The sequence below is a fragment of the Myotis brandtii genome, unplaced genomic scaffold (genome assembly GCF_000412655.1).
Source record: "Myotis brandtii unplaced genomic scaffold, ASM41265v1 scaffold931, whole genome shotgun sequence".
NCBI lineage: Eukaryota > Metazoa > Chordata > Mammalia > Chiroptera > Vespertilionidae > Myotis > Myotis brandtii.
The window spans coordinates 2,271,681-2,284,433 of NW_005371843.1; the positions used below are offsets into that span (position 1 = coordinate 2,271,681).

Here is a 12,753-nt window from a genome sequence, read left to right on the forward strand (position 1 = left end):
CCATAAGCTTCCTGAAGTATGTGATAACTTTCAGCAGCACTTTTCTTCTAAATAAAGTAATGAATTAAAACTTCCTGCAAATGTTCTTTTTTTGGCATGAAATTCGACATTTTTAAGCGTAAAAATATCTATGATGTTAACACCTTCACAAAATTTGACATATGAAGGTTTGAAGCTTGTATTCAATACAACAAAATAGCATACATATATCAAATCGCATATATCAACATATGTGTAACTCCATCTATTGAAAAAAAATCCGCATTATTAACCGGTACATCTAGTAATTTTTAAATAATATTTTTATTGATTTCAGATAACGGAAGGAAGAGGGGGAGAGGGCTAGAAACAGCAATGATGAGAGAGAATCATTGATGGGCTGCCTCCTGCACTTCCACTACTGGGGATCTAACCCACAACCCAGGCATGTGCCCTGACCCAGAATTGAACCGTGACCTCATGGTTCATAGGTTGACAACCACTGAACCACACCGGCTGGGCTCTGCAGTGGTTTGAATGTAAACAGATCATATAGCCACCTGGAAGTGTGCAAGATACGATTAGCTAGGAGAATTGCTTTTGTATAATTTTTCTGAAACTACATGTTTTTATACAGACTGATAATGACCAGTTATTTTCATGTGATTCTGTTATTCTTTTCCATATCTCCACTGGATGCTTTTAAAACTTGAAATCAATTTTTTTTTCTTTTGGTGGAAAATAGCTTTTAGCCTAGAGGAATTATAGTGATTAAGGACATAGATTCTATACTTAGATTGCCTGCATTTAAATCCCAACTCTATTTCTTGGTAGTTTTGTATGACATGTTGGGTAATATTTAGCCTTTTGGTGCAACAGTTGTCTTCATCTGTAAGACAGGGATAATAATAGCTTCTAGCTCATAGATTTTTATGAGAACTAAATTATTTAAAGTACAAAGTAACCACTCAAAGTGTTAGAGATCATTGTTGTTACCCTTGCTATTATTAGCAACCCTGCTATTACTACTTCTGCAGGAATTGATCTTTCATCAGCAGCTTCCGTTGTTGCATGAACAAATTCTGTTTTTGCAGAACTTCCAGACTGGTAGGAAGCCAGATATTGAACAAGTATATGCAAAGGAGGTTATTTGGTTCCGTGGTTGCATAGAATGGACTTAATATACTTTCACAGGCTGGTGAAGGGCCAAGGAGAGCTTTTCATGAAAAATTCATGTGTGAGTTGAAATAAGTGGGATTTGTACATAAATGGAACCACACTTTGAGCTGAAGAGAGGAAAATACATTTACATAGGGGTTTCCTCCCAACTTTTACATTGCAAGAAGATATATTAATCTTTATAACTTTATTCATGATGTCTGTAATTTTTTCCTCTTGATTTCTTTTTAGTTTGGATGTGAAATTTGTTTTCCTGAATTCTGTTTAAAGGGAGTTGCACCTAAGAGTTTTAATACATCTAACTTAAATACTTGCTTTCTTGACAAAAAGATAATTCCATCGAAGGATAAGACTTGTTTACCAAAGGTAATCTATGTTTAATTAATTTTGCAATTATCCATTCATGCATATTTTTGTTCCTATAAGTTCGAATTATAAATTCACATTTACTAATGTATTTTTATGATAGTAAAATTAAGTGTTTAAATTATACTGTGTTATCACATTAAATGTTGGCAAAACTATTATTGTTTTAGATTTTTAAAAATATTGTTTTAATGAAATGGGCCTAACTTTAGGTCATTATAGACCTGCAACTGCCGTTGGCATGGACTTTACTATGTGACCTTTCTTAGACTGAAAAGGTCAGAGAGTATGATGCATTGGAAAGAGGTGAGGCTTTGATGTTAGGCAGGCCTGGGTTGGAAACCTAACTCTGTCACCTATGAGGCATTATAACCTTGGGTAGATTGATTAACTCATTTGTGAAGTGGAGCCAATAATAACACACTTATCTTACAAAGTTATCATGAGAGTTAAATGGGGTGAGAAAATAGCCTCTGACACAGTACTGGACATATGCTTCATTTACTGTGTTTAAAATGTTAGGTTTTTGTCCCATATCACCATAGATTTATTCTTAAAATGCAAGTAATTATAAAGAATAATGATTAAAGAGGGTTTAATTGGCTTTTTTTTTTACATTGGAATAATAACATAAGAGCTATGCATGTAGAAGCACTCTAGAAATTCACTTTAAAAGGCCTAATTCAAGAATGCAAAATATAACAGTCATAACATTATACTGATGTCAAATGGATGGGTGTTATTTTCTGATCCAAGGGTAACACGAAAAGGCGATGGAAACACATTTCCCAATAGCTGTTCATAATTGATTACTTTAAGCAACTTGTCATGGCCATCTTTCACAGGAATATTAAATTCTTTTCTAAAGATTAGGAACATAAGATTGATGATCTCAAATTCTCATCTTTGGTAGTACACCATTTAAGTAAGAATAGCATATCTAATTTTTGCTTCAATTGAAGAGAATCTTAGGGTACAACCTCTTCAGTACATGTAAGTCTCTCAGTCTCTCTCTCTCTCTACACACACAAACACACTATATTTGTATATATGTATGTTTATATACACTGTATATGTATACAAATATACTCACACATAAACTTACATTGTAAAATTACTCAGCTTTCTGCCAGTCTACAACTTTGTGTTGGTTCCTCAAGATATCTTCACTTTTTTTTGCCCTTCTTTTGAAGCACTCTAGCCCCATCTCTTGAAATACCTGCCCTTCTTCATTAGCTCACTCCTAATTTAGTTGTTGGCTCTACCCAAAGAAATACTGCAATGTTATTTCTGAGTGGAACTTTGTTAATTAGCACTCTTGCCTTCACTAGTTCTCTGTTTAATTTTAATTTTTTCAGTGTTTCCTCCAAGGATTTTTGTTTGTTTGTTTCAGCATACCACTCAACCTGAGTTCATTCTGAGTCACCTTTCTTTTGCTTTCTCAGTCTTGTAAATTCTTAATTTTTTAAAAAATATTCTAGTCTCTTGGGTTGTCTGTCTTGCTGAGAATAAACAGGAAAGATTGAGAACTTTTCCTTTGTTGCTTTCCTCTTTCTATGACTCACCTTCTCCCTGTTAATATCTTTCTAGTTCCTAAGAAATCTCCATGTCTGTCTCTCGGCTCTGATATGTAGAATTGAAATGGAAGAAATTCTTGTCTGCTATAGAGGATGAAATGTGCGTTTGGCATTATGTGTAAATACATGCTTTTTTAGATTTGTTTTAAAGTTTTAAACCTCAATCACCTATTTGTTCAATTTTACCTTATAGTGTTTAAAGTATTATACAATTTTAATTTCTTTTCTAGGTTTTCCATTATTATGGCCTAGCTTTAGAATTTGTGCAGCTGATAAAATTATCAGACCTACCCTCCTGCTATCTGTCGGACATTGAATTCGAGTTGTATCCTTTCATTTTTATCTTCATTTTAGGTTACATTTTCTGTGTTGGGTAGAATGTTTCCTTGTACCACTCCACATTAAATGTTTGACTGAGCTGTTTTATATAAGAATAGTATTCAGTATACTTTTCATTGCCATTGTTTTAAGAGAAGTTCTACAACTTGCGAGAAAATTCCTCCCCTCAAGTATTGTATTTGTACTTCTAGACGAGGCAGATTTCCTGATTGCTACTTACTGCTTATGGGGTTGGGAGGAGGGAGAAGTGTTAGGAATACACGGAGAAAAACAGTAATTTTCATATTCCAGAAATGCTCAGTTGTTTCTCTTGCCATCGGCAGAATGGGTACGCGCCAGTCTATTGTATCTGTTATATACTAAAGTAAATATGAATGTGATCATTTATACCTGTAAATATTCAACATATTTTAAATTCTCTTAAAAAATGTAATGATTTAAAAAAAAAAAGTAATGATTTTTAGAAATACACCTAAGAACAGGATACTTTGTATAAAAAAGAAAATGTTGGCTGAAAATGGAACATTAGCATAGTGTCCTTGAATTTTTGTTCAGAAGTTACAGTTTTTACAAATCTCTTGTTTCTAAAGTTTATAGTGATACCATTCATACTAACACTATTTCTTGGCATATTTTCATAATCAGAAAAATAATTATCCTTAAGGAAAGGAGTAATTGTAAATTCCTAGAGTTAAAATTTTTAATAAATAAATTCAAGCACCTTGTGAGTTGGAGAATCAAACTTGTATTAGGGAGTAGAATTGTTTTACAGTTACCATTCTTTCATTTCTTTAACTCCTTAGTTCAGAGAACTGACAAAAAACAGTACCAAGAAGAACTCCATGTTATTGTTGGAGCAGATTTCTTCTCTTTGTGGCAATGTAGGGAATGTGTTTTGTTTCTAACTCAATATTTAACGATGTGTGAGAAAAGGGACTATAGTTTATGAATCTGTTTTTGAGTGATTTGGTTTCTTTAATATAACATGATTTTGGGCCTAATTTATATTAAGCCACTTTGGACTTTTCATAATAACTCCAAAGTCCTCTGCAGACATGAAGTGTTGTTTTGTTTTTTAGAAGAAATTTTCAAAATAAACTTCATGGCGAGATTTAGAAATGTCATTCATGTTTGTAGCAAATGTTTAGTCAAAAAGAGATGCCTCAAAAACTTGGTCACTTCTTTGGCCTGTGGGTCCAGCCGCGTTTGTATCAGGCTATAGGTTAGGCATTGAACTTCATTTAGCATCTCTCAAATGTGAAGTTCTAATTATAATGATTATGTAATTGTCAAGTATAACTGGGCCCTGATCTGGCATGGTCACATCACAGTCTTTGGGTCGTGCAGTTTTGCCGTGCATTTAGGACTTTGAAGTCTTATTTATGCAACAATGAAGAACTAGGACTTAGTACTTAGAAAATTACACATAGATCTTTTATACTTAGTGATTATTTTACATTGCTAAATGTTTTTAATGTCTAATTCTTGACTGTGTAAAATACATTTGACTTAAAATGAAAAAGGTTATTACTATAATAATAAAGGAAAACAAGCACATTTAATTTACCTTATTTTCTTCTAATATACTTATTTTTATGTCTGTTAATTAATAATATATAAGTAAAAGTAATAAGTAGCAGTAAAACTAGCACATTAATGCATTATTTGAGTATCACATCCCTTGTAACCCATCCATCTGTGGAGGACAGTTAAAAGTGATTTTGCATCTACATAGGACAATTAAAAGTGATTTTGCCTTAGATTTAAGATCTATGGCAAATGCCCCGACTAAATTTCCCCAGAGTTTAAAAATATATATTTATTGAGATGTGCTGACTGTTATAGCTTGTGTTCTAAAATAAGTGGCAAAATGCCATTTTCAGAGTTGCAATTTGTTTATTCAGTGCTTAATCAAACTAAAAATTTACCTAAATATATTATGGTGGTTTTTTGAAAACAAATATTTAATAAGCATCTGTATGGCCAGCCCTGGGAATACAAAGATGAATAAGTTGAGTTTGCTCATAAATCAGTGAGAAGCTGCTGTATGTTTCCTGGCATGTGATTCATGGTTTCTGTGCATTTTGTACTTATTATCATTAAATCTCTAATTTCTAGGAACAGAAGTTTTGAAGTTGCTTTCTAAATTATTCTAATTTTGAAGCCAGAACAATAATCCATCCAATCAAAAGGTTACAAAATTATGGCTAAATATGACAAAATCTTTTGATGATAGAATTTCTGGCCTCTCATTAGTTTTCAGAAAAAGAAGAAATTATACCTGTAACCGGAAGTTGAAGCAGATATGTGAATAATAAGGTTTTTAGAGATTTATAACCAAAAAAGCTATAGCTTTGAAGAACTTTCTCTATTTTTGTTGACTGGTCTTTGGCTTTTTGGGGGGTGAAGGTTGGAGGTGGGGCATTGTTTTTGTTTTCTAGTGGAGTTATTGGGAGAGAGCATTACTAAATACATTTTATGTAGGTGAAATATGAGAGGAAACTTGTCAGATGATACTACTTAAGAATTAATCTCAATGTGCAGTCACTAAAAGTATATTCTGTTTTCAATAGGTTGGTGCACTTTTTGTATTGCCATGTACTATTAGTAACATACTTATTCCACCTCCCAGCCAACTCAGTTCAAGAAAATGGAAGGAATACATAGCTAAAAAGCCTAAGACAATCAGTGGTAAGTAGGAAATCTTTAAGTTGTTTCAGTGGTATGACATAGAAGCAATATTTATCAAATTTTCAGTGGAGATAATTTTTCTTTATGGGAAAATAATATGTATTACTACTAATTAAAAAGGATCCACATCATTTGAAGATTTTATTTTTATTATCTCTAACAACCAACTGTAACATAAAGTATATACATTCAAAAAATATCAGTGATCTCAGGCAGAACTTAGGGTTAATTAGATAGCTAATTACATTGAACATGGGTTTTTTGGAGACATTTTGGGAATAAACTTTGTAAAAAAAAGTGCTTAATTTATTATACGGTATATTAAAAAAAAACAGTTTCTGTGCTCTTATCCAAGATGTCATTGTAAAAATGAAATTCTTATTTCTTTTATAAAATCAGATGATTTAAATTCAAACTCTAGTATTTCCTGAGTTCATTGAAGCTCAAATTGTTAGTAACTTGCCCAAAGTAACACAGCTAATGTGTGTTCCTTCATACTTTGCTTTTTGGAAAAGTAAAAAAAAAAAGCCTTTTAATAGACTTCGTCTGTTCAGTGTGAACCAAAATTTGTACCCCAGTTTTTATCAGTTTCTTAGGTTTACCATATTATCCCTTGATGAAATAAAATACATACATACATATGTTTTAGTTTGAACCATATGGTATTGTTATATGGGTATATCAAAAATTGTTAAATATCAGCGATTTCATATGGTTTGACTTAAAATAGAAAACCAATTCCCCATTTAAGTATGCTTAAGTTAGGAGTTGCAAAAGAGCCCTGGCCTTTGTGGCTCAGTTGGTTGAGAGTTGCCTGTGTACCTAAATGTCACTGGTTCGATTCCTGGTCAGGGCACATGCCCAGGTTGTGGGTTTGGTCCCCAGTCGGGGCATGTACAATATTTCTCTCTCTCTTCCTTTCCCTTCCTCTTTCTCTAAAATCAATATAAACAATTAAAACATTAAAAAAATTACAAGAGTAGCAAAAGAATGATTTTTAAAAGGGGTTTTCAGGAAAAAACTCCAACTATTATGGTACTGGAAACAAGGCAATAAGAATTATATGTATAAACTAGTAGCCCTGCACACGAATCCGTGTGCCAGTAGCTCTTTGCAGGGCCTGGCCACTCCGCGCCCACTGCCCAAAGGCTCTCCGAGGCCCAGAGACCCATCCACGGCCGGGTGCGGAACGCTTGCCTCGTCGCCAGGGCGACGGGGCAAGCATCCCCCCACTCCCCCATGCCCACTGCCCAGAGGCCCTCCACCGATGGGGTGGAATGCTTGCCTCGTTGCCATGGCGATGAAGCAAGCATTCCACCAGGCTGCTCACACTGCCCACTCTCAATGGCCGCCCTCCCCACCCCCAGACTGGGGGACTCTGGCGGGGCTGAGAGGACTGGGCGCTGCCATCTTTGTGATGGAGTGATGGTTAATTTGCATATTACCCTTTTATTAGATAGTATGCAATTCAGTAAACCCTATTAGATTTCTGAAGCAAGACTTCTCTTTAAAACTTGTATTGAAAAGCCAGTTGTACAATAAAAAATATCTGGCTTGTCATTTGCTCACAGAGAAGTTTTATGAAATTGTTAAAAACTAGATGTTGATCATCCCCTAACTTTATATTACAAATGAGAAAGCTAAGCTACAGAGAAATCAAGAAACTTAAATTACAGGGTGAAGTCAGAATTTTCACCCAAGTCTGAATGCATCTATACGCCATCCACAATAACTTTACATTTCTAAGTTTATTGTTGCCTCATTTTTAAAAAAAATTTGAATTCTTTTGAAAGGAAAAATTTTAAAGCTACTCTGAAAAAAATAGTCTTATTATTTTGCTGACAGACAAGTCATCTAATAAAAATATTTTAAAGAGACTAGACTAGAGAGATCAACCAAAGGACTTGTATGCATGCATATAAGCCTAACCAATGGACACAGACAACAGGGGGGTGAGGGCATGAGGGAGGTGTGGGGGGAGGCAATGGGCTGATAAGGGCACATAGGTAATACCTTAATAAAGAAAAAAAATAAAGAGACTAGACTAATAACTGATGAAATATTTTGAATTGAAGCATGTACCTTCTTCATTCTTAAATCAGTGTTGAAAGTGTTTTGAAATAGTGAGCTGACACTAATAAGGTTAAAATTACACACCATAACTGATCTATGAATAAATTTCATATTGAGAATGGATAAAAGACTCTGGTAAAGATTTTGAAAGAGATTTCAGTGGCAAAGAGAAAGTATTCACTCACTCAGCAAATATTTATTGTGTGTCTACTGTATTCAGGGCATTATTCTAGGTGCTAGGATTCAGCAGTGAACAATATCATTTCTTGATCGATTTTAGATTCTTTATAGAATTGTGGCAGGGAATTTTCTTGAACACTCTTGGTGGCAGCTAAGTTTTGCACTAAATCATCGAAGCTTAGTCTGACAAATAAGGTGGGGGATGAAAGTAGGCAATACATTTTTTGGAAATGCTTTATGAATATAAAGTAAGTATATTGATTTTAAAAAAATGTTTTCTTTTTTGCCTCTTCAGTTGACTTGAAGGGCCATTTCAAAAGTTGGGTCTAGAATTGCTTGAAAAACGATGTCATTGGAAAATGTGTGGTCTCCAAAAATGCCTACCTTGAGGATTATATTTTATTTTATTGTTTAATATTTATCATCATTATCAAAATAATTGGGTATATTATTTACTTTTCAATAAGTTAGAATATTCACTTAACAGTTGTTTCCCAAATTATCCTGGAATATTTTTCATGATATCATTTGAAATACTATTTTCCAGTTATATTGTTGAACTATTATAAAAAAGAGGGGGTTGGCTACAGGATTTTAAGAACTGCTGATAAATGTATTGATATAAAATATAACTTGGTTTTTATTATGCTAAAATTTTGTTTGTGAATGAAACTAGTAATGACACAGTTTTCATTATAGTTTATATCTTACTCATAAAATTTGATGCAACTAAAGGAAACATGTTATTTCTGTTTCTCCCATTTTGCCTATATAGTAGATCCAAATGGATATTTGGTTTTGGTGGGGGGGGGGGGGGCCACTATTTTCCAGTTATATTGTTGAACTATTATAAAAAAGAGGGGGTTGGCTATAGGGTTTTAAGAACTGCTGAGAAATGTATTTATTATGCTAAAATTTTGTTTGTGAATGAAACTAGTAATGGCACAGTTTTTATTATAGTTTATATATTACTTATAAAATTTGATGCAACTAAAGGAAACATGTAATTTCTGTTTCTCCCATCTTGCTTATATAGTAGATCCAAATGGATATTTGGTTTTGGTCGGGGGGAACATGCAAGCCAATCAACCTCTTAGAAGTTGACTGTAAAAATAACAGATGAAAATAGAGAAGAATTTTCCGTTGTAATCATTTCCCCTTATTTCTTCAGGAAAAGCTATGGGAATTGAATAACTATGCTAATTATAAATCTGTTACTCTGTATTTACATAAAATTATTTAATAAGTCTTCAATTAACACCTGCCAAATCTGGAACACCATTTTTTAAATGACTGCATAGTCATTATGATTAGGGGAATTCTGTAAAATAAATGTTTTTCTTTTAAGGAAAATAAGATTGTTGTAATTATAGGCTTCAGTGATTAAAGTTCTAATAAAGGTGATGGGATTTAAATAAATATGGAAAGGATATCAGGCGTTGAGAAGATATGTAATTTGAGTTGCAAAGTGCTAAATTGGTAAATGAATTAAGGTCACTAAGTCTTGGAAAATCTTAGTTTCAAATACAACTAGTAACAAGCGTTTTTTCTTTCTAATCTTTATCTAAATTCCTTTTCTAAGATTGATGTTTGTGAATAGGATTAACGTTCCTATTTCAAGCTAATTGCAAAAGATTGTGTGTTTTTTGTATTGCGTAATTGTTTTGGGGGATAGGCTTTAACCCACAGTATGCTCAAATCTGTGAAATAAACTATTGTAATAAGCTTACAATAGATTTTTTTTCTTAGTATATATAAGAATTTTGAACGCATTTCTCCATCGTCTTCAAATTTTGGTGCTGTTTAGAATTCTAGTGCCATTCTCACTCTTGGCTTCCTTCCTTCCTTCCTTCCTTCCTTCCTTCCTTCCTTCCTTCCTTCCTTCCTTCCAAGCATGCATTTTCTCTGGCATTTTGTAGAATCTATTTTTATTCTGCTTTTTAAAATCTTCACCAGAGGATATGCACTTTATTGATTTTAGAGAGAGAGGAAGGGAGAGAGAAACATCAATCGGTTGCCTCCCATAGGTACCCCAACTGTGGATGGAACTAGCAACTTGGATATGTGCCCTGACTGGGAATCAAACTTGCAGCCTTTTGGTACATGGGTCGAGGCTCCAATCAGCTGAGCTACCTGGCCAGGGCTCTTTTTATTCTTGTACTAGAAGCCCAGTGCACGAAATTCATGCACTGATAGGGTCCCTAGCTGCTGCCAGCTGCCGGCCTGGTACTCTGCCCCCTGGTTGAACTCCCAGACGAACTCCCGGTTGAGGGGACAATTTGCATACTACGCTTTTATTATATAGGATTGTATAGGATGGGGCACTCAGCATGCCTGGAAGCTTGTCTTTTTATTGGGACAATGTTGTTATAATTATTTTGTTGATAATTTCCTTTCCTCCATTTTTTAATGTTCTCTCTTTTGTTAGTCCTGTTTGGATGTTGTACCTCCTGGTTTGGGTTTCTCTCTTCCTCTCCTATTTTATATTTCTTTGTCTTCTCTTATTTTTTGATAGATTTATTGAACTTTATCTTCTAACCTATTAGTTGAAATCTTATTTCTGCTTTCTAATTTTAATTTCCATGAGCTCTTCCTAAGTTAATGTTCTTTTCTTGTGATTTTCTGTTCTTATTTAGTTGATGCAGTATCATCTCTGAGGATTTTAGTGATCTGATTTGTTTTTGTCGTGATTTTTTTTACGCCATATTCTTTGTTTCTCTACAAGTCCCTTTTTGTTTGTTTGTTTCTTTCAGCATCTGGCTTTCATAGTAAAGACTTTCCTTAAGTCTCATAATGTTTGGCTGTCTGCTCATATTTAAGAGAGAGTACCAGAAAGCTGTTGGGAAAACTTGGGTGTATGGGTAGAGCTTGTTGACTGGGATCTTCATCTTAGGGTGATCTTGCTGCAACATTACATTAGGTGACCCCAATATTGGGATTCTTTAGTCTGTCTTCTAGGGCTGACCACATTTCCAAAAGAAGTCTCAGTCCTGCTATCTGGCTTCCAAAATTCTGGAAGTTATGTAGATGAAGAAGAGAAAAGGGCCTCAATGTTCTGTATAGAATCATTCACCTAATCCACTGAGAACCAACTCGGACCCTAAGCTCTGTTTATATCTCCCAGGCCAGGGACACCTTGTTTTATCTTCTCGAGAGGATAAGCCACTGGTTTTCTGGGCTGGGGAAAGGACAACCATTTACCTGAGTAGAACAAGGAGGAACTGGGAAGCCATATTGCTTCTCAAACAGACTTTCAACCTATCTTTTTTTTTTTTTCATTTTGTTTTATTGCTTAAAGTATTACAAAGAGTATTATATATGTCTCCTTTTTTTTTCCCCTTGACCTTCGCCCGTCCTCCCCTACCCCCCAGTGTCTTGTGTCCCTTGGTTATGCTTATATGCATGCTCAACCTGTCTTTTTATTTCACCTTCATTTTGCTTCCAGTGCCATCTGGGACCACCATCCCAGAGTCTCCTGTCAAGGGTTGTAGTATAAATTGTCTTGCTTCTAAGCTTTCATCTCTGTTTTTCTCAGCTTCCGTAGCAATTGAGAGACTGAGGCCTGTTACCATTCGTTCATCTGCTTTCCTGCTTTCAAAATTTAGTCACTATTCTCTTCTCTCAGATATTAGTCCTTGGAGATTTGTGCTATTTTAAAATTCTCTTTATTCTCATTTCATGGAATTTCAGGAGATAGTGAAAATAAATGATTATGTCCAATTCACCATCTTCAATAAAAAGGACTCTACTTCTATTTTTACTTTCAAAGGCATCACAGTTTTTCTTCGACCTTCACTATAACCCTCACTTGATTTGTTTTTAAAATATACTAGAAGCTGTCTTAACTGACCTTCATGTAACTGGCATGCCAGATTAATGAATGCTCTCCATTCCCTCTGTAAAAATACATTATGGGTGCCCACTGCAAGGAGCAAAAAGCTACTCTTAAGTACATCTGTACACTGCTGCTCCCACCAGTTGAGTTGTGCATGCCTGCAGGGGTCAGTTTATTCCCCTTTAAAGAAATTGAAGCTGGAAATAGTAGTTGATACATTATAAGTGGGTTGTATAAGAAAAATATCATGGAACTCTAATGAGCAACATCAAAAGTTAATGAGTACACACAGTTTTAATTTAAATTAAAATTTGTATCTTTTTTATTATGATTATCAGATTTTATTTTAATTTTTTTTGATTCCCTAATTTTAACAGCTTTCTCAGTTAATTGAACAACTGCTAGCCCCAAATATACTGGGTAACAGTTTGTTTTAAAATAACACAGGATGTCATTATATTCTCTGGGTCCGGTGTATGTTTCTGCCTTGCTGCATGGTGAATTTTCACATACTTAAAAATTGTTTTTGTTTAG

The 12,753-nt window shown here is 34.3% G+C and overlaps 1 protein-coding gene across 1 annotated transcript in view; it reads left to right on the plus strand.

Moving 5' to 3' along the window:
* The window catches only part of MTBP (MDM2 binding protein), a 52,639-nt gene that overhangs the window by 9,713 nt on the left and 30,173 nt on the right, over nt 1-12,753 (plus strand). The window contains exons 8-11 of the mRNA XM_005885864.2: nt 1,390-1,524; nt 3,332-3,426; nt 4,249-4,321; nt 6,014-6,131. Of these exons, the coding sequence (XP_005885926.1) occupies nt 1,390-1,524; nt 3,332-3,426; nt 4,249-4,321; nt 6,014-6,131 (421 nt within the window). The remainder of the gene's footprint in view (nt 1-1,389; nt 1,525-3,331; nt 3,427-4,248; nt 4,322-6,013; nt 6,132-12,753) is intronic.